Here is a 26,536-nt window from a genome sequence, read left to right as displayed (position 1 = left end):
GTTTACAAAGCTTACTTAGGTGGGGGAACACAAAACAAAAGTATGCATGCTAAATATATTTACCTGAAACTAGGCTAGAATGACTGTTGAATGAATCTCAAGTGTTGGTGAAACTAATTATGCCTGAAAATTGTTTGGAGTTCAGTAAGTCCATTTAAACTGTCTTATGAAATAATCTCAGAAATGAGACTGAAAAATCTGTTAAGTATTGGTAGTTTTTTTAAAAGATAGTGCCACTCTAAAAAATGAAGGTGAAAATTAATTTTCAGGGAATAGATAATGATGCTTAGAAACTGAAGCTTTACTACTTGATATTATCTGATTGCTTTTCTTTTTGTTATAGTGATCACATGGAAAATATTTATGGCTACTTAATGAAATACACCAATCTCGTCACTGGTTGGCAATATCGGTAAGTTGTGGTTTTTTTTTTCCTGGTGGTTTTTAGTAATGTAGACTCTTGGCAGCACCTAAATGAGCGTATTTCAGTCTTTTTAAGTAGAAAATGGGAAATTTCAGTGTTATTAGGCAAACTTGATGAAAATGTCTTGTCCTTTTCTCTATATAGGTTGAGCTGTCATGTAGATGAATAATATTTGTATTAAAGTATGATTAAGAAGTTAAAAAATGATTAAGAAAACGTTCTTTTAATTCTCAAAATCTTGCAGTAGCATTCTTCTGTGAGCACAATTGTTCTCTTGTTCTATAGAAATCCCAATCTTTGAGAAAAATTTGGTACAAACTTAATTTGTCTGCAGTCATCTTGGGAAAATATTTCACGTGTTTGGGGTTGTACTGACACAAGTCTTTAAGGCTCAGTCCAATCTCTGTGAACTTATAATGCAAGTCTTGACTTCTCACATCTTTGCTCTCACCTACCCTTCTTAAAAGAAGAGGAAAATGCTGACTTTGTTTTGTGTGTTTGCTTTATCACCGTTGCAGATTTTTTGTTTTAAACAATGATGCTGGCCTACTGGAGTACTTTGTGAACGAGCAGTCGAGGCATCTGAAGCCCAGGGGTACCTTGCAGCTAGCAGGAGCTGTAATTTCGCCCAGTGATGAAGACTCTCACACCTTTACAGTCAATGCTGCCAGTGGGGAGCAGTATAAACTAAGAGGTAGGACCTCTGTTCTTGGCCAGGGGACTCTTCCGCTAGAGGCACTCCTGGCTCTCACCTGTGGCTGCTGCTCTGGGCTTGGCTGCGTGTCTAAAAGCAAAAGAATTTGTTTGACTGACTGCTGTAATGAGTGTTGCGTGTGAAACTTTCAGCCTGCTCTTCAGTTAGTTAAGAGCTATCCTTCTGTACAGATGGTTCCATACTCTTTGGGCTTGATGATGTACAGAAGACCATGAACTTAAGATGTGTAGGGTGGGGGGTTTAACCTTCATGTATAGTGTCCTTTAAACTGTATTGATGCAGAGCTTTCTAATTCATTGTAGGTAACATTACTATGTTGACACTTGTAAAGGATTATGTTATTCCTGATGTTCTGTGTGTTAGCTTTCTTGTGGCAGTTAGAGAAGCCCATTCTCTGATTTTGTAGGCTATTGAAATCTGGGCTGATATATTTTAGTACTTCTTTCTTTGAAGATATGCTGACTTTTTTAAAATTCAGGGCACCTTATTCTGCTTCCAGGAAAATATGGTACGTTGTTAAATTAAAATGTGTGTAGGGAGTAATTGATGAAGTTATTTTAGTTTTATATACAGAAGTTATTTCTGTGTTAGAGTTCTTTCTGTGTTACGAAATTAAAAAAAAAAAAGTACTTGCTACTTCTGTTGAACTTAATTTAATGTTATTGCTAATTACAGATCAGCTGAGCAAGTTTTAGAACAAAAAAAGTTTTGTACTGTTAATGTCCTGTGTCTATTTCAAAGTATCAAGCAGTCTTTTTTGCACATACTTTTAAGTGTCTTCATGTATGTATTTCTTTTGGTTTGTTTTTTTTCAGCTACTGATGCTAAAGAACGGCAACACTGGGTTAGCAGGCTACAAATATGCACGCAGCATCACACAGAAGCTATTGGAAAGGTATTGTACGGCTGATATTTTCTTGGGCAAAAATAATTTAGCGTGGTGGTAGAGGTAGTTGCAAATGCAACTGTGATCTAAGACAAATACTAGAAAAAGGGTGTGTGGTTGTGCTTGAAACTCATGACAAGAAAAATTCCTCTGAGTAATAGCTAACTTGTAATAGAAGTATGCTTTAGGAATGAGACAAAGTGAAGTCACTTTGCTCTGAAGAGCTGACTAGCCCTCCCTGGCCAGGTACTGGTCAGCTAGTGTTTGAACAGGAAGTGGAGCGTGAAGGTCAGAGTACTAGTCTAGTACTTTCCAACAGTTCTGCATTTTATTTATTTATCTGAATGTAACAGGAGACAGGTCTTTAGTCTTACTGAAGCCCTTCCACTTTGGGAGTTTTACTTAAACTTTTTTTTTTTGAACCACTCAACAGCTCACAAATGCATTTAGGATGAATTCTCAAGTTTGAGAATGTATCTGAGTGTTGCTTACGCTTGCTCACCATGTGGTGCTTGAGAACGTAATGCATTTTGTAGAAACTCTTGGTAACCACAAAACCTATATTGTAGCTGTATAAAATCTTGCTTTTCAGATAGAGCAAGCTACAAGAGATTGATCCTGAGTTAATGTTTACTTCAAGTAATAGTTGTGAATGAAATTCCATTCTCTTAAATGTGAACTCTATCCTTGCAGAATCCATTAGCAGTCAGTTTCTAGAACTATTGCAGATCAAGGGCTAATTTTCCAGTCAGAAGTGAAAAGTATTGATCTATCTCATTTCACTGGTTGTTTATAATTAGACTGTAAAACAGGGCAACTGTCAACAGATGGTACAAAATACTCTATTTAGAGATTGCTGCCAGTACATTGCTATGACTTTGTCATCTGTCCTTGCTCTATACAAGTTTAGAATTAAATGTTCTGCTGTATGGCTCAAATTAGAATATTTGCTGATTATTAGGAAGTAACTCTTTCTTAATATGTTTATTTATTCACTAGAACAACCCTCCTCTGAAATCTCGCAGCTTCTCTCTTGCATCTCAAGGAAGTGGCAGCTCTCCTGGTGTGCAAAGAAGACCCAGTCAAAATGCAGTTTCTTTTTTCAGCGTTGGGCATCACAGATTGTCAACTGGAAAAAGAGTTCCTATTCTGCAGCCAGATCACCTTGTAGATGTTCGAGAGGTTTGTCTTCTAAATTACCTAATAGTCTTCTGAAGGAACTGTCATCTTATATGTCCAACTAAGAATAGCAGGCTTCTCCACAATCCTAAATATATGTTGTCAGTTGCATGTCCCAAACTACTATTGCGTAGCCGTGTGAGGTTAACTAACTTGCCCTGGCTTGTTGTAGTGGTATGTGTTGTATACTCTGTGACTTTCATGCTCTGCAATAGTATCCTTGTGCTCAAAATGGACTTGTGTATTCTGATCTTTGCAAGTCCTAGGAGTGTAGATAATGAGGGTTTAACTGTTATGTCACTTACTGTGCTCTTCCTTTGTTGAGTTACAGAAGAATTGGCTATGCTGTTCTTGTACTTTGTATGGCTAAAGAGAAATTGGTCATGACTGATGCTTAAGAATACTAATACTACTATCTGGTATACTAATTCATGTGCCCAGGGATTGATGTGATTGAAAAAAAGAACAAAAGAAAACGAGCAATTTAGAAGTATATTTTTTTTCCCCGCTGCACATTCAGATGCAGTGTCTCTTGGGGATTATTACCAGATTATTACCATTCCTCCTGGAATGGAGATTATTACCTGTCCATCTTGTCTGACAGAATGGACTGACTGTTGGTTGATGTAACTCATGAGTATTGACAGTGTACAAATATAAAGCTCCTTCTAAAACAGTTAGTTGCTGAATTGTGAACCTGTGTGATTTTGTAGAAATTTTGCTATTAATGCGTATTTTATTGTTAGCAGTGTAATTAGCGTGGCATGATACGTTTCTTGGTAAAACAAAAAGTCTCAAATGGCAGGCTTTTTAATTTAGCGAAGAAGGGTCTAGCAAGCATGGATAATTAGAAAGGTGAGGACTTGCTTCAGAAATACGTTTTTCACTTTTCAGATGGCAATACAGCTTTCTAAATTTGAGGGAGGAAAGAGGAGAGTGTGTGAGTTGGAGCACTGAAGCAGTGCCTTGTGTCCTGTAATTGGGATTCTCACTGTGGAGGTTTTCTCAGAGTGAAGTGGAATGATTTTTCTTAACATTGCAAAGAGTGCAGAAAACTTTTTGTTGTTGTTACTTAGTTTAGTGACACGGTATGATTATGTATCAGTTTTAATTTCTGACCTGTACAGACAACACTCAGTAATGGTATCCCTTGTAAATGTCAGTCAGTTTGCTCACCATTTTGAAGATAAAATGCTTGGATACAACACCCACAATTTTTTTTTAGATACTGTTAAAATACTTGAAATTACAAAAGGCAGGTGCGTGCCTGTTACACTTGAGCATAATACAGCATGAACACTGCAAATTCAGTTTGAGAAGCTATGGGAAGAACCCTTCTCTTTAAAATTATCTGCTGCGGGGCGATTCTTTAATTTGCCCATGAGTTGCACTGTAGCTGGTTCTCCTGTCACTCCCTTTCCCTTCTCCTTCCCCTTGTTCTTGACTGAGTACGTCATGCTGCTGACTTGAAAAGAATGCCTTGCAAAACAGGAGTTCTAAGAGGATCTTTGTGCTGACTTGCAGTAAATACAGGTGCATGTGTTTGCAAAATGAGAGCTATAGCTTGCATACTTCTGACATCCAGTTTTCGACAGCAGTGCTTCTCTCTCCCACCCCCAGCACCATTTCTTTTTTATGCAAATCTGATTGAATAAGCAGAAGAATTTAGGATTGTTCAAAGTATGCTGTGTGAAAGGGGAGATGTCTGTTTGGACGTCAGTGCTGAATATGGCATGGGTTGTCCTGTTGTGTGACCTGATCCTGGAATGAGGCACTTGGGTGCTACTGCGTGGTGAATTACTTAAGAGCAAAGGTCACCAAAAGGGTTGTGGTTGTTTGTCAATCAATTTTGTGTCCTTTTCTTAACCCAGAAGAAGTTTTAAAAAAACATTAGAAAAAAAAACACAAAGACTTGAATTGCATTTATGACTGGAAAAAGACGAGGCAAGTATTCTGCTAGTTACATAGCCTTGTCTGTGCAAAACATCACCGTTTTGCTAGCTTTCTGGACTGCCATACTTGGGACAGGCTCAGTCTGACTGTGCACAGTGAACTCTACTTCCAAAGAGCCAAGTTATATGCAAATTCACACCGTAGCGTGCTCTGTAGCCAAGCCCTTAAATTTTCCAAATACCACGTACTGTGAAGTTGGATGAATACCTATTGCTTGAGTAGTGTAAAACCTTAAAAGCATAAAAGCAGTTCCTGGAGGAGATTGTAGGCAATGGTACAGCAAAAATAGTAAAATACTGCCAGAATTGCTAAATTAAAAACCTAAATAGTACCATAGCAGTGAAATGCATGAATGCATCTTGGATTCTTTTAAGAAATCCTTCTGCTCTGCTTAATCAATCTGTTTTTGTTTAACTTACCTGCCAGAATGTATAGTGATCAAAGGGTTAACGGTATCCAGTTGCATTAATGCTGTTTGTTGTTCCTCCTCAGAAAAGTGACTAGCAGGTAGAGGAGTCTGCTTTCATCCCCATGATTCAAAGTCAGGCAATCTTCTGCTTCTGTAAGCTCAAAGAGGAATTCAATTTTTTTTTTTTTCTGAAGACTAATGCTTGATAGCTGGTGTGCATTTCAGCTCTACTTCTTGCAGACAAATGGGCTGTTGCAAGTTCTGTGATGTTCCAGAGGGAGCAGGAAAGGGTCTTGGGGGAGAACAAGGGCAAAAATGACAACAGGAGAGCTGTAATTTCAGCGTGTAATTAAGGTGAAAATTCTGCCACTCTTCTTACTCCCTCTGCAAAGTAAACAGTGAGATAGTGATCCTATAGGCATAATGGCAGTGCTGATGATAAATGAGAATCCTGTGTAGTTTGAACTGAACTGAGTGGTAGAGCTCTTTTTCTTTAGAAGGCTGGATCCATTCTTGTAGGGAATGAAAAGATCTGGGTACGCATGGAAATGATCTAAGATTCTCTTGCAGGCTGTGCAAATCACAGAGCTTAATTTTCACATGGGGTGTGTGAAGTTTTTTTTTTGTCTCCCTACCAGCCAGCCAAGCCTGAAAGCGTTTGCTATTTACTGCAGCAAGTACTGTGTTCCAATTCCTCTTCACTTATTGCTGAAGTAACTGTGATACTCTTCTGTTCATTAATAAGGTGCCATGTATTTTAGTGGTTATTTTGTCATGTATTTAATGATGTTTTAGTGGCTGCACGAAGAAAAAAAAGTGTGGTTAAATTTATACACACCTATTACCTGTTAGTTTTATCATTGTAAAACTTTTATCATTTGGGGTTCTCTGTGTGTGTGTCTGGCACATCATGCAGCACACTTCCAGCACCTTCTGAAAAATACCTGCTTTGTTTGGTAGATGATGTCTCAGGCTGAGGGCCAGCAGAGAGACTTGATCAGGAGCATAGAATGCCTTCCTGTCTCCGGTCACCTCACGTCCTTGGATCAAGACCTACTAATGCTCAAAGCAACTTCCATGGCAACCATGAACTGCTTAAATGACTGCTTCCATATTCTCCAGTTACAACATGCTTCACAACAAAAGGGATCCTTACCAGCAGGTGGGTATAGATGCTCCCAGAGAGCTGGACTCTATCACAGATAAGAAGCCTTTCCTTCTTCAGTTGTGAAAAATGCTTGTTCCACTAAATCCAGTTTCCTATGGGCAGAGAAAACTGCTGGCTGCCTCTTTCCTTCTGAGCTTTTGTAGTGTTTCACTTACTGGTATTGTTTAGAACTCCTGTAAATATTTTCCTTTTTTTCTCTGGATTTCTTTATTTCTAATTGTTGTGGGTCATCTCACAACAGAAAAAAGTACGTAAGGCACAACGAGAAGGTGGCTGCCTTTGGGATATAACTGGCAGCTCAGGAACGGTAATAGTGGAGGCGAAACTTTATGGGGTCGCATATTCTAAGGATATGTGTTGTCCAGCAGAGCTCTGCTGAATCTCATGCTTTTCTGACTTCTTTTACATACTTAATGCCTATTGTAAGCATTTACATGAGTGTAGCTTTTATTTCTAGTTAAGCATTCAAAAACAAAGCTCTGAATTTGCATGGGATATTACTAATACTGTTTATGTATCAATATTCATATTTTGGCTTAACATACTAGTCTAAAGCATGAACTAAAATAAATATTGAATTCCTTTCTGAGGCGAGGACAGCCTTGCAGGCAAATGCAAATTGGCTAAAGGTTAAAACAAAAAAACCCACCCACCACCTACAAAAAGAACACGCCACAACAAACAAATATCCAAAACAAAACACAAAGCCTAATATGTTGCTATGCCTGCACAGTCAATTGGAGCAAGCAGGTGCTTACTAGAATTGTTCCACCAAATTTGTGTGCAGCGTACAGAACTGAGCGTGTCTTTTTTTATTTGAAAAATTGCAGTAAGATGCGAAGAATTTACAAGAGCTTACTCAGTGCCTTTTTGTAAACAAGAAGCTTTGTGGATACTCATGCTTGTATTATACAACAGATATGTCAGACATGATAAGTATGCCAAAAAGTACACTCATAACTTATCTCTTACCTTTCCCATATTCTTATCATATTTGTAGTACTTGCTTTGCCAATGCGTATTAGTTCAAAGGTGTAATTAATTGAGCTTTTAACGTGAAATAAAGAATTTATATTGTTTGTTAAATAGTTAAAACTAAAGTTATAGCTAAATTGTAGAGATGGATGGAGAGGGGAGGACCAGCGTAATTGATGCTGGAGTTTAAAATGATGCGTAATTGAGGCTGGAGTTAAAAACAGAACATTAAAAGCATGTATGCTGTTTTTATGCAGAGTTCCACTCTGTCACTGGTGTGACCTTTCTAGAGATACACCATAATTCATTTGTCCCCTTTAAGGGATTGCAAAAACAACTTAATTTTCTCTTTTTTTTTTCCGTTGTTGTCCATTTTAGCTTAGATTTACCCTTCCTCCTTCCCCTTCCTCCCCCCCAAACTCAGAAGAGGTACTTATCTTTCTGGTTTGAGAAGTGGAGTCCTCAGAAGTTCATATAGAAAGGAAAAGAATTGTGGTTTAATTCAAATGCTCTTTTATATTAATTCAAGGCACTTTTATATTAATGTGTAGGAAAAAATCTTGAACACAGACTGTGCTATCTAATAAAATATATACATGCACTATTTAATCTTCTTAGGATCAAAAAGCACTGCACTAGATGTGAGTGAGATGCAGCAAGGAGCGATGATGAAGAGGAAACTTGTGTAACAGAACATACTTTTTTCCACTTCAAGTTTAAATTTATTTCCAGGTCTGATAGAAATGGTACTTGACTGCTAGGAATGTGTTGGGCGAGTGCTTGTCAAGCTTAAAACACAAGGATTAGAAATTATGTAAGACTGTTGGTTTGCTAAAATTTTAGAAGGAAAAAGCAATCGAAAACAGTATTAGCCCAACGGCATCAAGGTGTATCAAAAATCAGACTTAAAGAAGAATGGTAAAGTTGACTTGAATTTAGGAGAAGTTAAATAATGAAAACATACTGGATTTTAAAAAAGTATTTTATCATAAAGGTGAATTGCAATAACAGTTTGCAACTCAAAGGAAAATATTGAAAGAGAAGGCTGCTGTAAAGTTTGAAATGTCCATCTTGTAGCAGAGGGGACATGCTGAGAAATGCTTTAAAAAAAAAAAAGAGGGTGGAGAGTTCTAGGGGATGAGGAGATCACAAGAAAAGAGAATAGCTTGTGCTACCTGCAGTAGTTGAGAACAGATTTGAATATGATCTTCCAGTGGCAGAGGTGTTAGTGCGATGTCTTGTCCATTCACATCACTGAAGCACAATTAGTATCTCAAATCACTTTAAAAAACAAAAACAAAAACAAAAAAAACTCAGAATTCAACAGTGAAATTAAACAGAACTTAATGACAAAGAAGGTTGTTTTAGAAGAAGCTGATAGGGAGCATAAAAGGAGGAATGCTTGTTAAATTCAAGCTAATATATAGGCACTGAGTGTGCATTAAATGCAGTTTAGAACATGCATTTAGAGATCCTTACACTGAAGGTTATAGTTCAGAGCAGGGGTTCTTCATGAAGGGATTTTAAAATGAGTAAAGCCTTTTCAAAAAGGTGTCAGTGTCATTCTGAGCATCTGTTTCTTGACTTCTTTGAAACTTGTGTTCAGGCTAAAACTTAAACTGAGGGTTTCTCATTTCTTACTATGTTAGTGAATTCAGTAGGAACAGACTTGATGGAAATAAGCTCCGTTGCTGAGGGAAAAGTCTTCTGGTACCATTAGTAAAGCTGTACTTTTTCTGTCCCAGTACTTTCCTGGTGGAACTGCTGCTGTTTATCTGGTTTTACTCAGTGGTGGTTGAGGATGTGACCTAGTTGCAGGCAACAGAGATCTGGAAATGAAGGACTGTGGATAACATAGGAAGGGACAGCAGCCTTCCCGGTGTTGGTTCCTAAGCCCGGGAAGCTGCTTTATTGGTGCTACAAGTTCTGGCTTCCTAATAACTTCTGTGTTTGCGACCTAACCAACATGGCTTGTCACAGTTTGTGTTTTTCTTCAACAAACCTTACTGGAGTCACCTGTACACTTATTAGCCTTTAAAACAGAATGGAACATTTGCATTATTGATGAGGAACTTGATCCATTGTGATAAATTAGCTGGGAGTAACTAGAGATGCTGGAATCATTGAGTGGGTAATAGCTTTCCAAGCCCTGCAGCCTTTTTTAAGCAACTATTATTTATTCAACAGCGTGTGCCTGCCTCCTTTGCAGCCAAGAAAAGGTGACTGCCCTCTCCAGAGAAAACATTGGCAGTGAAACTTTCCCTGCTCCAGCTTTTTTTAGTCTAGAATTGAGCTGGGTTTGAGAAGGTACAAAAAAGTGCACTGCTTACTTCCAGTTCAAGAAGACTGTCAGGGTTGAGTTCAGGTGATATTGGGTTCTTCCTGAAGTGTCTGATTACACCTTTCCTGACACCAACTAGTTCCTCCAGTACAAGTTGCACATATTACAGCTCGCCAATCGCAGGGTTTGTGCTAATGATCACTGGAGGTGGTGTCTCATTGCACCACCTTTGTTCAGTGGCTGCTGAAGGGATTGGCTGCAAAAGGAACTATCTGCTTTCAGCTTTTTCCTCAAAAAGCTGTTCTGTGAAAACTGCTGTTTACTGACCTTCCGGAGGATGAACAAGTTTCAGCGCAAACTTTCTTTTGCTTCAGGAACAACGATCAATTGGCTGGAACCAAAGATATCTCTGTCAAACCACTTCAAAAATGGAGCAGCTCAGAATTTCCCAGCAGAGATAAACAAGCCAGCATCTGTCAGAGAAGAGCAGTCCATTGCAGAGCCCTGCCAGCTAACAAGGGTAAGGTAATGTGAAAATCCTCTTTCTGTGGGGAGTTATTTTGAGGAATATCTGTAAATGTTTTGATCATATTATGTGAATATGATTTAAATACAATTCTTCTTACGCTTTTCAATTAGCTGTTTTAGAGGACGAGTGAGTGCAGTTGCAGTAAATTAAAAGTCTCATACCTTGCTTTTTCAATACATTTTGCTGCTTTCTCTAGCAAGCTGTCAAAAAGAGGGAGCCAATTGGGATGGTAATGTAAGGTGTTGAAATAGGCACTATTCCTTTGCATTTTGATCTAAAATAACTGGAAATTGAAGTGCAAAAAAACTAATTGGAATTCATGATGCTCTCAAAATAAGCCCAAGAAGAGCTGCCTGAGTAGATGAGACAAAATTGCCAGTCTCCAGCTATTAAATCTCCCAGTCTTTCTTTTCCAGTTCTTACTGCATCTGTTTTTCTTAATCTGAGCAACTCTCATCACTTGACTTCAGGATGGCTTGCTGTTTTGAAATACAGCTATAGCCTATATCATTATAACTGTCAAAAAGAATATGAAGTGCAAAACACTAAAGTAAAAGAACAGGATTATTTAAAAAGAACATGATTTCCCAACTGAGGTAGAAAATCGTAATTACGTTATTTCTATACCAGTTGTTTTCACACAGTTCTTTGCGTAAGACTATCGTTATGAAAAGGCAGTGTGCTGTTGTATGTCCCTGCAGCAGCATCTGTTTCACTTTGCTATCTTTTAGCAATATAAAACCTGAAGATTTTTCAGTTGCCATGGTTTATGTTTTTAAATAGTTCAGACTAGTTGTCACGAAGTATAAAAAAAAAAAAAAAAAAGGCAACAAAACACCAACAAACAAAAAGCAAATGAACCAAGAGCTTTCAAATTTATCACTTTGGTTCCTTCCTTCTTCTAATTAAGGGAGATAATTCCAGGCTGGATGGGGCCTTGGCCAACCTGATCTAGTGGATGGCATCCCTTCCTATGGCAGAGGGGATGGAGCTAGGTGATCCTTAAGGTCCCTTCCAACCCGAGCCATTCTGTGAGGCCAAGCGCTTAAAGTATGCTCCTGTCTGTAGTTGAGATACGACTAGTATTATCACACTCCATGGATATATTCAGCTCTGTTATTTACGATAGCAGAACAGTGTAGCATCCTTGGAAAGGACTCACCTGTGCGATACTGCGTTTTTCATCAGGTTATGGGCCCTGCACGAGGTTGCGGACCTTTGTGCTTTCTGTCGTGGTTGGGTGTGTCAAAAATTTGCCTTGAGCTGATGGCTGCTGATCCAGGGAAAAGGCCTTCCTTTGGGCAAATGCATATCGCTGCCCTCTTGTGGCGTTCAGTGCATCTCCCCTCTGCATCTGCCTCCTTCCAGCTGGTTGTCTCAAGAAGACGCTACTCAGAGAGCTGGAAATACACCCTCCCTTCTGCTGAAGCATTCATCCATCCTGCTTGTGGGATGGTGGTCATTAAAACGGTGCTCATTTTATTTCTGCTAGTCTGTCTGGGTACTTCGGTTATACTAACAGACGTGTGGTGTGTGGGTGGTGGCTTTGTGTGTGTTTTTTTTGTTGTTGTTGAACTTCTCCAAGTTGCTTTTCCTTTTTCCTTTATTGTTACACTTTTGGAACCATCAGCAACATGGATAATGCTTGTGGAGCCCGTAGATATGTTAATTGTTTGTCATCTTGAATGACAGAATGCAGGTAACTAGGAACTACTATTTCCTGCGACCTTTGGAGCGATGATGGCAACAACACTGGAAGTAGTTGAGGCAGTAGTGTAGAGGTGGAAGGGTGTCATCAAGGTGGCCAGAATTTCTGCTAGCTTTTGCTTCACTATTTTTGTGTATGTTTTAAAGACTTGCCATTCTGTTAGTTCACAAAGCTACAGGAAAACAAGTCATGTTTGCTTTTATACTTTTTTCTGACCTGTGTGAGAGATTATGAGAAATCTTAGCCAGAATATTCTAAGTAAAATCTGCACTGAGTGATCTCAATGGCCTTCTGAGTTCTTCAGCATCTTGGGAGAATATTCTACTCTGTAGGTCTTTGCAGGGATCTGGTTAGTCTCTTTTATCATACAGGGATAGTTACAATATGAAATCCTTTTTTGGATATTGTGTGGACAGTCCCATCTCTGAGCTGATGTTTATGGCTCTTATTGCAGGAACCTGAAGAAATAAATCCAGATGAGGAGCTGGAGGATATTGGTGATGATAAAGAAGATAACGTAGGAGCAGTGGAAGAGCAGCGCAGTGTTATCTTGCATCTCTTGTCTCAGCTGAAACTTGGCATGGATTTAACAAGAGTAAGTAACTGAAGTGTGAAGACACCTCTTTGAATGCAACTGATTTAAATGGACTTGTTGGATCTCATGGTTGAGACACCCTGTCTTGCTCATTACAACAGAGGTGAATTATGTGAGGTTAGTTGCCACTTCGGGGAAGGAAAAGACTGATACAGCCTCTTTCTTTAAAATGTTTTCATGTCCCAGCAAAAGATACCACTTCTTTTTTTGTAGTGGTGGATAAATATGAGAAAGTTATAAGATCCTCTGCTCAAAGGTAAAGGATTAATTTAAAGTTAATTTCTGATTGATGGTTGTCCTATTTTCTATGGTGAGAGACTCTGCAGGCTGTCAAGCATATTGGCATAGCTTGCATGCTTTTCTCTCCATTAGACAAAACCTTTCCTAACCTCTATTCTGAACCTTCCTTGCTATAGTTTGAGCTCCTTCCTGCTTGTTTTCTCTGCAGATGTGGAACACATTATCCCTTTCTTTGCAGTTGATTCCTTTATTTATTTTAAAGGGAGCTTAGTCCCTTTCAAATACTTGTCCTAATTGTACCTGTTATGTTCTTTTTCCTTGTAAATCCATTTTCTGAGACCTATGATCAACTCTGTTTCCCTCATACCTTTGAGGAGGGACTGTAAGGTTCAGTCTGAAAGTACAGTGTCTAAAGCAAGACAGAATCTTCCACCTGAGAACTTCCCTTATAAAAATGCCTGCCTCTTCATTTCACTTACGAGGTGTTCTGGGGTTTTGTTTTATTTCAGGTGGTTCTTCCTACTTTTATTTTAGAGAAGCGATCGTTGTTGGAGATGTACGCGGACTTCATGTCCCACCCGGATCTCTTCATTGCAATCACAAATGGCACCACCCCCGAGGAGAGGATGATCCGCTTTGTTGAGTATTATCTCACTTCGTTTCACGAAGGTCGCAAAGGAGCTATCGCAAAGAAACCGTACAATCCAATCATCGGGGAAACGTTTCACTGCTCTTGGAGGATGCCGAAGAGTGAAGTAGCTGCTGATGCTGGCAGTAACTTACCTGCTCACTCCCCTGCAGAGCAAGTAACTCTGTCTAAAGATCTGGAAGGCCAAACAGAGTCGGACTACTATACAGTAAAATTTGTGGCTGAGCAAGTGTCCCACCATCCTCCCGTCTCAGGGTTTTATGCTGAGTGTGTGGAGAGGAAGATGTGTGTCAATGCTCACGTCTGGACAAAAAGTAAATTCTTAGGAATGTCAATAGGAGTGACAATGGTTGGTGAGGGTAAGTGTAACGTTTTTCCTTTTCACTTTAGAATATTGTTTAAAATGCTAATATGAGAGAAAAACCTGATGTTGTATGCCTCTGGCAAAAGTACAAGTGAATGCTGCTTGGTAGTTTTGTTTCAAAGACTTTTCAGAAAAATCTGTTTGCGGAGGTGTCAGTTGCTGTTGTGGGTTTTCATTTTTTTTCTTGTACTTCTGGTTTTCCTTTAATCTCAGATCTGAGAGCCTTAATGTACAGTTGTTTGGTGATTTAGTACTTTACAAAGCACAGAGGATACCACAAGCTCTCATTATAAACAGCAGGTTTTCATACTGGGGGGGGGAGATGACTACATAAGTTTACTCTTTGCCAAAAATCAGGATTGTATTTGGAAATAAAATTTCGAATTTCGAACCGAAGGGCAGTTACTGTAAATCAGTGTTTGTGAATGTTCCCAAGCATTGGATGAATTAACTTCCATCAGATATTTATTAAATACAAGTGCTATTCATTTGCATGTATTGCTCTTATGTATCTTACTATTTAAGTTTTAATTTTCTTCTGCCACAGAAATTGGATCTATTAGGGACAGAGAAGGGTAACTGCCCTTGAGCTGTAATTTCCATTTAGCGCTAGTAATTCCTGCAAGAGATGAGACAGCATTGCCCACTCTGTGCTCCTTGGGTATATTGCCCAGCCACCGGCAATATATGGGGGCAGGCACTTAATCGCAAACTGCATACCTGACAAGAGAGCGAGCATGGCAGGAGATGTGGAAGGCACATCTCGATGCTTTGCCTGTAGCAGGTGACTTCAGAAGCTCATGTCTCCTCTAGGGTATTTCTCAAATCATGTCACGAGTCTGAAGAACAAGAGAAACTCTGAAAAGTAACGTCAGAGGTGCACAGTGATGGCATGCTGCAGAGGCATGGGTTGATGCAGACAGCAGTCAGTTGTCACACTATGATTTTGTAATGCTGAGAGGTAGATTTTGTATGGTGTGACTCTTTTTTTTAGTAGGACTCAAACAAAACCATGTATCTTAATGCCCAAAGAAAAATTCTAGTTTTTGTGAGATTCTTGACATTTATTGCAAAAGATACTGTCAGGAAAGAGTTGAGTTTCTCTTGGCAGGTAAGTGCAGCAGGGAAGGTTCTCTGCTACCTGCCTTCAGATAGGGTAGGATATATTAAATGTAGGGGAAATGGAACAGGAATATTACCCTCCCTCAAGAACTGCAGTTCAGGGTACTCACTCATTACTTCCTATTGGCAGCGTAAATCTTGTGTTGCTGTGTTCTGGAACTGTTCTTAAGACAGTGACAGCCCTTTCACATATGACTGAAAAGTATGTTGCACAGCACAATATTGTATTTTATGGATCAATATTGTACTTTATGGATCAATATTGTTAGGATAAATACATTTGTTTCTTTTTTGAAATGACGTGGTACTTAGGTTAGTACTTTCTAGGTAGAAACATTTTCCTGAATCTGTAATAAGTGTCATTTGTGTGAGGGGTCTATGAAGAAATGTAGTCAGATGCAGTATTGGATATATTTCAATAACTAACTTGATCATTTCTAAAATGGTGCTAATTAAGGTGTTCTAAATTTCTTCACACAGGTCTCTTAAGTCTCTTGGAACATGAGGAGGAATATACTTTCTCTCTGCCCTGCGCATACGCTCGATCAATTTTAACTGTTCCCTGGGTAGAACTGGGAGGAAAAGTCAACATTAACTGTGCGAAGACTGGCTATTCTGCAAGTATTAACTTCCACACCAAGCCCTTGTACGGTGGCAAATTGCATCGGTGAGGACACTTTCTTGTTCTATTTTTCCACGTAGTTTTGTGCTCTAGAACTCTAGTAGTTGTGTGGCTGCCCTGTTCTGGGTGCTGAGTAAGTGTTTTGATAGTCTGAGAGTTAGGTGGTTTTGCTGCTCATGAATACTTGAGGTATCACTGTGCTCTTAAATAATATCCCTGCTTCTCGTGATCCTCAAGGAAAAGTTAGATTGTGTGTAGAGGCAGTAAGGGAATTCCATGTTTGTATGACTCTTGGTTCAAACCACTGGGAAAACAGGGCTCCTGGCTTTTCTTCCTGGCTGCTGCAGATTTCTTAATACTGACATAAGTTGCTTAATATTTCTTGTTTTTCCATTTGCATGTTGTTTGAAATGAGGCTGATTCTACTGCCATAAAGGGTTACGTGTTTGTAATGTGCTTTGTAGTTGTATTGCCTTGCATTTCCTCACTGAATACCTCAGCAGTATTACTTGTCATATGGAAGGAGTCCCCAGCTGGCATTTAATGAAAAGGTAAAAATATCACAGAGAATGTTCGTAAATAGTCTTCTGTTAGTTAGTGGTCTTCCTCTTATGCTTCTTATACGGAAATCCTATCAAATTTAAGCAACTTAGGAAAAACTTCCAGGTAGAAGTACCTGTTTTTTGTTTTCAAAGACAAGAATGTTAGCTCTTGTAGCAGTGATTCTTCATTCTTCATGTATGCCCATGTTTAAAGACTAACTGGTGAAAGAAAGAAGACCCAGCAAAAGTTTGCTTGGGGTTACTTCCAGCAAATTCCAGGAAACGTCTGCATGCTTGGTACAAAATCTTTTGAAACTCATTAACAGTGATGTTTTCAGAGATTTTTATAGTAAGACTGCATGGTGCAGATTAGCCTCGTGCTAATATAGTGACAACAAATTAAGTAAGGAGAAAATGAAGTAGTAGTCACACAGAATATCTGATTGCAGAACATTTTGCTCTCAGCCGTTTATTGCACTTGTTTAAACCTTTCCTTAAAGTAAATGTCTGAGGCAGTAATGAAGTATGTAACTGCCTAGAGTATCAGGACGTCTTAAACGTTGGTTGCTTTCACAGGTTGCAAAAAAAATCAGTCTTCTATAAATTGCTTTTTCTGAAACATTAGGGTAAAGCTCCATTTAGTGTTAAAACCAACGAAAAAACACTCAAGTCTGCGTCTTGAATTGCTTTGCCCTTTAGACTCCCATACATGTTTTGAATTTAGCTTGCAGCCATAGCTCCCCATCCCAGTGGCATTTGGAGAACTGAAGCTTGTGTGATGAGAAAGCATCATGATTGAAACAGAGCAAAAATATATCATTTGGGATCCTTATTTCCATTGTTTAGACTATTCCTTCCACCTTTTGATAGCTCCTGTTATGCCATAAATATAAGCCATAACTTTTACTTTAATGGTTTGGTTTTGGAAAATGTTCTGTTATTTGTGTCTATGAAATTATGCACGGATATAGAGGCTTTCTTGGCCAGATCTGTTCAAGGTGCCGTAACTACTGGAAATGTGACATGGCTATGACTGGACATTTCCAAAAGGAACCTCTTGACAGGGAAGCAGCAGCGTTGTCATGGTTATGCAGAACGTGAGTGAGTTGCCATGGCAATGTTACAGATTTTTGTAGTGACTCTTGTTAGACCTCAGCTGGGTATTGGCTCCGTGGTCCTGCACCCCTTCAGCTTGCTGAAACTCAGGATTTAGTAATAACTAGGCATATAGCAATCATGCCAAGTTAGCAAATAAACGCTACCAGGTTTTTAATCACCATTAGTTCAGGCACATAATCATGATCTGCAATGCTGGGAATGGCTGTATGCCGTAGAGTAATGCAACAGGAGGAAACAGAGGTCACTATAAGAGTTTCATTTAGCTGCTCAGTGCTGCACCTTGTAACGCTGCACGAGTGGTAAAACCTCATTTGCTTTAAGCTAAGTAGAGACGACAATTTTATGATTAGTATTAAAGTACTGGGTTGTCAGTGTTGTCACCGCACAGCACTTGGAAAGACGAAGAGCTTAATCTTGGGGAAATGTAAGTGCAAAGCCTGGACATGCAGGTCTGCCGTTCTGTGGATGCAGCCTATTTGCAGATCTGCAGGAAGGAGGACAGGGGCTTTAGCAAGGGGTGAGAACCACAGGGTGAGAAGGCAACACAAAATGAAGGCTGCTTGCTTGTGGCCTGCTTTTTCAGTTATTTTCAGAAACTGTTACCATTTGTTAACTTCAGGATAAAACACCTGAATGTAAATGTGCTCTTATTGCCCATGTTACACTAACTCCGTCCTGTTTTCATGAATGAATCTTCTATTTTTGTAATAGAGAACTGTGTGCTTGAGCACTAGGGGACAGGTAGATACAGATGCAGATGGAGGTGATCAGTACATATGAAAGAGGGAACGGGGCACAGCTGCGTGCTGCTCTCCTCCTTCCTTGGAGCTTCTGGTGCTTTTGTGTGGCAGGGTGGGAGCACAGAGGAGCTGCTTTCCACTCCTCTGTGTGCAGCTGCCCAGGGTAAATGCGAGCAGACCAGCAGTGTGGAGTTGGATATGATTATAGAAGCTGTGCAAAGGTCATCGGAGTTTAACGGAAGCTGGAGATAGTGTCCTTTGAAACATGCAGCACCTGACAAGTGAGAGCATGTCTTAGGCATTGTTTGCACAGTTTGCAAATGCTATAGTTTGCTCTTTCTGGGAGGAAGAATCACAACTTCTGCTTGAACATGGCAATTTGCATGGTAAATTTCGTGCTCGGTAAATTTCTGCTCTTTAGTTCATGATGAAATGGGTGTCAGGTGGCCTTTGGACAGGTCTTGATGTTGAAAAGAAAAATGTGTGTGTGATTATTGCAATGCTTGAACGTCTGAGCGAGACTTTGGATGAAATGTTGGATATTAGAAAGACATTTTTAATACCTTGTTATCCTGGTTCATCTGGTAGTGTGGAATTTCCTACCTTCCCTTCTGCCTTTGTGTGTGTGATGCTTATGTGAGCAACATAGAAATGAGACCACTTACATATGGAGAACAGTGACATAAAATGAAGTGCCAGCAGGTAGGGAGATAGTCCTGGTAGAAAGCTTCATTTTTATTTGTATTTTTAAAATTTGAACTACACACCTGATGTGGTATTTCAAGTGGAAATGATCAACTCCTTGTTACGTGTGAGGTACCTTGTGTTAGTTCCTTTTTCACTTCAAATGCCATTAAAAGATTTGAAACAAGTTTAAGCTGCAGCCAAAAACTGAGTTTCCTGAGTAACATGAAGAGAACTGGAGCAATGAGTGAAAGTCACTTTGTTCTTTGAGCTTCTCCATGCAAATGCAATTCAAGTAACTGACATTTGTAAAGACAGTGTGACAAGTGTACAAACTCACTCAGAATGGAGTTGTGATTAATGCAATGAATAGTCTTAAGGTGGCTTTGGCCATGGCCTTTTAAGAATAAAAACTAACGCTTCCTAGAGTCACGGGTGAAGTGAAGCAGAACACGACAAACACAGTGGTGTGCAGAGTGCAAGGAGAGTGGAACAGCATGCTCGAATTCACCTACAGCAACGGGGAGACAAAACACGTGGACTTGACAAAACTGCTGGTGACAAGAAAACGAGTCCGGCCCATTGAGAAACAAGGACCATTTGAATCTAGGTAAAATATCTATTTATTACCATCTGACCCTTTTTGTCCTGAGCAGTCTGGTGAATACCTTGGGAGGATTTGCAAATGAAGATATTATTTGTGAATTATGCTTAGCAGCAGCGATCTTTATTTGCTTCTAAAAAACAAAACAACAATGAAACCCCCGAAATTAAGTGCATAATAGTGATGAGAAATCAGTACCACGGGTGTTTGGCTGTTTACCTTGTCCCTTTTGTTCATGGACATAGTCTTATGAGTTGAAGTGCTGCTAGAGCAAAGCCTCATTATCTGCTTTGTTTTTTAACCATCAGCTACGCAGCTGGGCAGTTCCAGCCAAGGGAGGTCCTCCCAAGAAACTGCCTGTTGAATTCCACTTCCGTAGCAGCTTCTAAAGGGTGTGCAAACAGATGTTAGACTGGCGCAGCCAAAACCACGGAGCCATTCTTATCTGCTCCTTACTGCTGCTGTAGATGTAAGGCTTGGCCACGAGCCCTTCCACCTGCGCTGCACCATTATGTTTTGTCCTGTGTTAGTTTGTCCTGTGTAAGTGGAGGGGAGTGCGCAATGATCCTGCTCTGCAGTGTGAGGCTGCATACCGAGAAAACTTTCGAAAACTGAAGTTACAAACTTGGTTTGTAGGAGGCTGTGGCAACGCGTAACAGAGTCTCTGCGGGATGGAGACATCGATAAGGCTACAGAGCACAAGCGAGCCCTTGAAGAACGACAGAGGAATGAAGAGAGGCTTCGTGCTGAAACAGAAACACCTTGGTGTACTAAATACTTCCTCAAAGAAGTAAGTCCCAAAGTAGATAGCTGTTGATGAAGGCAAAGGCAGAACTACACTCAAAGCAGGTGCACGTGTGGGTATGTGTCCTGTCAGAACAGAGTATTTGGCCTTGGGTCTTATAGATTAGCTCCGTGGGATCCAGAGGAGTAAGGTGACGTACCAGCTCCCAGGTGTGACTTTACCTTTCCTTTCCCAAATGCTCTTGTTTTCTAGTACTGTACAATGAAATATTTGCCTGTTCTGTGATTCTCCCTTTTACTGAGCTCTTCCCCATGGCATGTGGAAAATGGCTTTACGCGTATGTGCTGTATAAGCAGACTGCCACAGTAAATACCTGAGGAAAAGAATCAGTGGTACTAATTGCACTTATGTTGTGTCCATGTAAACGCAAAATATTATTGTTAGGAAGGAAGAGGAATTTATTCTGTATTTTGAACTTTCTGTTCTTGCACATTATGTTTTGGATGGAGCGTATTTGTTCAGTGGCTTATCCTGCATTGCAATAATGGTAGTAATAATAACATAGTAAGACTTAACAAGTTGAACTGCAGGCTGCCCAAAAGACAGGAGACTGCTGATGTGGTAACTTTAAAATAGGCTTTCCTTGTGATCCAGATGATAATGGAACTGCATCGAGATCTTTGAGACCCATGCAAGAGATTAGGACTCAGCTAAAACCTAACTGTGGAACCTTTACCTACTAAATTGCAGTAATGTGACTCCCCTGCCTTTTTCTTCAAGGTATCTGTGGTCTAGCAAGGTTTTAAAGTATAGGTTAAAAAGGTGATGTGTATGTGATTGGTTTTTTTAGGATCATTAGCTCCAATAAACTTTTTTGTTCCATAAAGCTATGTTAGCGTGATCAGCTCAGATTTAGACATTTATGTTGTTAGTATCTAGATTTAGATAAGGTCAACTTCTGTCACTAATGTGAGAGAGATCTACCCAGAAAATTTTAAACGTAGTCCAGAGGTACTTATTTCCAAGAAACCAGTTGGGCTGTGTTAGAGCTAATAACCACTGGATAGCTGCCCCTCTGCTGGTGCCTTATTTTGTCTTTTTAAAGAAATCTGGATCATGGAGTTGAGAAGAATGGCTTTCTATCTGGGTTAATTGCAAGTGCAGCCAGTTTCCAGAGTGCGCTGTAGCTCAGCGGGAGTCGTGCATGTTCTGAAGCAGTCTCAGAAGCCTGCAGAGTTGATCTGTCTTAGTCTGTGGGAGTTAAAGTTAGAAGCTATGTCCCTCTGGTTTTCACAGCTATCAGTCTACTAGCTGTGTGAAGAGACTTCTACCGAGGCAGTGTCTGTATTATAACTGTGTTTTCTCTTTAAATTGCAGGGAGACGGCTGGGTTTATCATAAACCCCTCTGGAAAGCAGTCTCTGCTGTGCAAGCTCAGCAAACGGACACTAACTAGAAAAGCTGCTTACAGATGAGTTTCCTGTTTCTGATATTCTCTCTTTCCCTGTCTCTCGAAACACAGTAATCACACTGAGTGTCCCCTTTTTATGTAATAGTGAAAACTTAAATGAGCGTAAAGAAATAAACTAGGGCACTTTAAAGCTGTTCAAAACGAGGTGGTAGAGACAAACTTGCCAGATACATTCAACCAACTTGTTTTTTTGTATGATCCAGAAGATTTTATCTGACTTCTATAAGATTCTTCTAAGTAGGTCTGATTGCAAAAGCTGCCTAAGAGAAGAAGGAACTGTTTGGTTTTTGGAGTGACGTGGGAACTTTTTTCTACATCAAGCTCTAATAACTGAAACATGCTCAGTACCCGTGTAGACAACAGCACCAACAAATTGCTGCTTTTATGCCCAGCATTAAACCTTTTTTGGCAAAAACTGGAGAGGTGTTTGGAAGACGTGCCTGAAATCAGTGTTAAGAAACAACTGGATTGCGACAACTTTTTTCTTCAGAGAGAATGCGTGCATGCATCAGAGGAATATGGAATATACGTAGAGACTACCGTTCTTTTTTATGGATTTATAAAAGCAATTAGAATTGTAACCATGGAGAAATTTTTCCTCTGAAACATTTTAATATACTTGAAATAATTGACTTGAATTGGAAAAGTAATTTGAACACTTTTCAACTCCTAGTTTTATTAAATCTTTGAGTGACTTTGATTTTTTTTTTCTCATGTTGTAATGTACTGAGGTTTGGCCTTTTCTCCTCCACCTTCTCTTCTAAGGACTAAGGCTTTCAAACAGAACAGAAACTACACGATTTTGTATTTAAACTTCTCTACCCATCAAATCATCGCAAAGGTGAAGTATCAGTGTTACAAACTATCCTTTGGATTGTTTTGGTTTTTCTCCTGTGGTGTTATTCAGAACAAAGCAGTGAAATGTGGCCTGTGAATACATGGACTGTAGGCTTTGGTTTTTCATCTTACCATTAAAAAAAAAAAAGGCAAAAAGCTGATTATACTGAAGACTGGGTATTGATTTGAAACACAATCAGATATCAGGAAACTGTATTCAGGTACAAACATCCTTTGTTTTTTATAACTATTTTATTGAAGTCTAAGAATTGCTGGCAATTAAGAATAGTACCTACTATGGCTTTCGTTATTGTTGTAACTACAAGCTACCTTAATTTTTCCAACAGTGGTGCCTTACTCTGTTTTTTCTTCTGATGTAGTCTTCCAGTCAGTGTATATAACATTATCTGCCACTTCCCAGCCATGGCAATGGCTGCACCTGATCCATCCTCATGAGAACTCACATCTTTGTGATCTGGTAAGGTGTTTTCTGCGGAGAAGATACAAGTGTAAGAATGCATCAGAAGGTTTAAATAACCATGTTAACTTTCAACACAAACTGTAAATTGTGCAAAAGAAAAAGTTGCATTTATGCACAACTATTTTGATTTTTTTTTGCTGTGAAATGCACTGAGATCTCCATGCGAGTCATAGTCCCTTTGTGAGAGGTGGGGGTGGGGACAATAAAACTACAAAATAAATAATTTGTTCTGTTTGCTTTCCCAGAGATCAGGTGGCCAGGAAGAATTGATTGTTGTCTTTTATGCTGGAGATCTGTCTGTCAGGGCTTTCACTGGCCCTTAAAGCGGGATATTTTGGCACTGTGCACTTCAGTAGTAACTCTATTCTCCAGCAGAAGAATGTGTTTTAGACCCTGCTGTCTTGTTTGTGATATTCTATACAACTACCCTGTCTTCTTAGTTTTGGTTATCTATTGGGCATTTTCATGTTCAACCAGGAATAAAAATAAAAATGAAAACCATGGGATTAGTTCCTCCTTGTTTCTGGTTCTGCAGCACATTTGGGACATGCTTCTCAGGCAATTCAAGGATTTGGGGTAGGAATCATGGTGGCAGCATGTGGGCCTCCTCTGTCTAGGAGTTCTTTGGTACCCGTACCAAGCTGGGGATGGGCAGAGGGGAAGAACATAGACTGACAGTGCTTTGTATGTTTCCTAGTTGTTTTATCTCTGTCACACGGTGGATGCTCTTTAAATAAACGGCAAGGGCTCTGGTGCAAAGTCCAAACGTATTCCCCTAGTGTATGCTCAGCTGATAAACTTGTGCTTATTAAAATACAGATCCATGGCTCAGTTGCTGAGCTCTGGTTGAAACTTTGATTTGTGAGTGTGTCAAGGTGATGGCTGTAAAGCAGACTGAAAAGCTCACATATTGACCCTAAACCCATTTGCATTCCTTATATTATATAAAGTCAAGTTATTTCTCTTCCACCGTTGTCTGGGATGCTTATGGTTTCACATTGAGAAAGCTGTTACTAGTTTTGTTGTGTAAAAAAAATACAGCAATGCTGAAGTAGTAGTCTTAAAACATGAGATGAATCCTTTTAACATGTGGGTGCTGCTAGGAAAAAAAGGTAAAATCTTCCTTTGCTCGGATGATCACAAGAACTGGAATGGCTTCATGGTGTGAGTTTAGCGATGATGCAAATTTCTTATTTCTGGAAACAGAGGATGTAGCTGAAAACAGTTTTTTTAAAAAAATCTAGCCACCTAATATCCAACATAAATTATGTGACATTTATTTGATTCTTCTAAGAGTTGCGAGTACTCAGCAGACTGCCATGTATTTTTCCCACTGACCAGATTTGGTTCTTGCATAACTACTCTTGTTCCCATCTTGTGATTTCTGGAGTGAAGGGAAGGGATCGCTGCTGCTTCCTGTATAGGTATTGTGTAGAACCACAGTGTGTTAAATGGGGAGCATGGCAAAATTTAGGATTTAGGCTTGTTCCCCCCCCCTTTTTTTTTTTTGGCTTGGTTGGGATCTACTGAATTTAAGAGCAAAGTTCTTACTGATCTCAGTGGTTTTAGGGCTCCTGGAGATATAGGTAGATCTTGGAGCTTAACTGGCCCTCTTCAGAGGTGCTGGGTATCCTGCTGCTCATGGAGAGCTGAGTGTGGCGTGTCACTTTTTAATGTGGGAATGCAAATGTATGATCCTGAAAGCTTGGTTATTGACTTGTTTTTCATTGGGGGGTGGGTGGAATGAATGCGTAAATGGCAGAGTTTGTTTGCAGGCATGGGGAGGGGAATAAATTAGGAGGCATTTCTTAAAATACTCTTCTGAGTGGAGTATCTACAGTGTAAACTATCGAGCCTAGGGCAAAATCTGTCTCCCTAGGAGAATTTCCAGCCTTCAGAATCGGAGCTGCAGCCTTCAGCTTTCAGTTCATACAGGCTGACCCCTCTGGGTCCTGGTCGCCTCTGGAAGAAGACCAGGTCAGAGTGCATTTTAAAGCCTCTTGAACTGAACTTGGAAGAAAAAGTGAATAAATTCACCAGTGCTATATCCAAACAACTTTGTGAAAAAATCAGTGGGGAAACTGCACTGAATATTACAGGAAGGAAGGATTTGACAGCGTAGAGGGAGTTTGGTGTGTTCTCAGTTTCTCTCTCTATTAGAAAAGCTGCATCATGCCCTCTGTTCCTCCTGGGCATACAGACAGAGCAGTGATTAATGCATTAAATAAATAAGGCTGAAGTTGGGTGGGTGGAAAGGGTGGTGTTTATGGTGAACCAGAGAAGATATGCTTCGAGAGACAGGATTAAATTGGTAAGATGACAGAGGTAGCAACCAGGTGGGTGACTGCGGAGAATGACAGGTAGGGTAACAGTTGCAAGTGGAAACTTGTACATCGCAGCTGATGCAGCTTTTTGTTATTTAGATTTGATGCAACCTAATTCATTCCCCTTCTGAGGGAATTAGAGACATTTTTGTGCTACCTTTAGTTTAGGGGCTGTGGAAGTGTTCCAAAAAGGCGGAAACAACAGTGAGACGAGAAGAGCTTTTTGTATGTGCTGGCGCTGTCGTAGCCATGTGTTTTGAGAAACCAAAGCAACCCTGCGGATCTCCTTTGCTGCTCCACATCGGGGAGCCTCGGCTGGAGGCTGCTTGTGGCCTTTACATGGTTTACTCCCTTCCCCTGGCGTCTGGAGGTTGATCCATGCCGTGCTGGCAAGCAAACTACTCCTCTTTCCTTTTCTCCTGGGAGAACCTCTGTGTAGGTGCATGTCAGGTATGGGCTTGCAGGGCTTCTTAGTAGCAGCTAAGGTTTTTGTTGCCTTTTGCTTGCAAGGATTAAGATTTGCAGTGCCAGGGTTCAGTGAGGTGTGACTTACCTTTCGTGTTGGGTTAATTGCCTTTCCACTGCAGAGGCTATCTGGCTTGGTCCGGTGGTTATGGGAAGGAAAGGTCCCAGCTCTGCCTGATCATGTTTCTTCAGGTTGAGTAACGCAGCGGGGTGCGTGTGAAAGAGCTGCAAGAAGAATTGGCCAACGTGCCTGTGTTGACAGGATTACTGTGGTACGGACCTGCTGGTTGGAGGCGGCTGGAAACCAGACTGGGTACCAGGGTGGTGGGAGGGGTGGTGGTGGTGGAAAGAACTGTCCAGACATCCTGAATGGAGACTTCTTAGGCTGGAACAGTAGTGCCTGCACATGCACGTTTTTCTTCTGTTCAAGAAATTCCACATGGCCACTTGAATCATTAAGGACACCCAGGAATTCCCCATTTGAAAAGGAAAAAAAAGTGTGGGGGAGTTGCAGCAAATCAGGCTTCGATAAACTGGATTATCGGGTATCTTCACAATGTATTAAGGACTGCCTGATCAACTGAATAACTTCTTGGGTGCTGGCTTTTGTTCCACTGAGAATCATTTCAAGTCACTACCTCATCTCTTTGCTGCTGCTACAACAGTTTTGTGTTTTTTTTTTTTTGGGGGGGGGGATGGTGAAGTG

The 26,536-nt window shown here is 40.1% G+C and overlaps 1 protein-coding gene across 1 annotated transcript in view; it reads left to right on the top strand.

Annotated features, from left to right (window-relative positions):
• Nucleotides 1-23,542, top strand: part of OSBPL11 (oxysterol binding protein like 11) — a 38,018-nt gene extending 14,476 nt beyond the window's left edge. The window contains exons 2-13 of the mRNA XM_083840644.1: nt 344-412; nt 943-1,118; nt 1,955-2,034; nt 3,025-3,207; nt 6,527-6,728; nt 10,365-10,510; nt 12,682-12,822; nt 13,572-14,070; nt 15,678-15,864; nt 19,332-19,514; nt 20,145-20,298; nt 21,631-23,542. Of these exons, the coding sequence (XP_083696770.1) occupies nt 344-412; nt 943-1,118; nt 1,955-2,034; nt 3,025-3,207; nt 6,527-6,728; nt 10,365-10,510; nt 12,682-12,822; nt 13,572-14,070; nt 15,678-15,864; nt 19,332-19,514; nt 20,145-20,298; nt 21,631-21,708 (2,098 nt within the window). The 3' untranslated portion in view covers nt 21,709-23,542. The remainder of the gene's footprint in view (nt 1-343; nt 413-942; nt 1,119-1,954; nt 2,035-3,024; nt 3,208-6,526; nt 6,729-10,364; nt 10,511-12,681; nt 12,823-13,571; nt 14,071-15,677; nt 15,865-19,331; nt 19,515-20,144; nt 20,299-21,630) is intronic.
• Nucleotides 23,543-26,536: the final 2,994 nt, after the last annotated feature.

This window comes from Anser anser (assembly GCF_964211835.1).
Source record: "Anser anser genome assembly, chromosome: 6".
NCBI classification, from domain to species: domain Eukaryota; kingdom Metazoa; phylum Chordata; class Aves; order Anseriformes; family Anatidae; genus Anser; species Anser anser.
The sequence above is the reverse complement of the archived record's forward strand: the minus strand, read 5'-3'. Positions and strand labels throughout refer to the sequence as shown.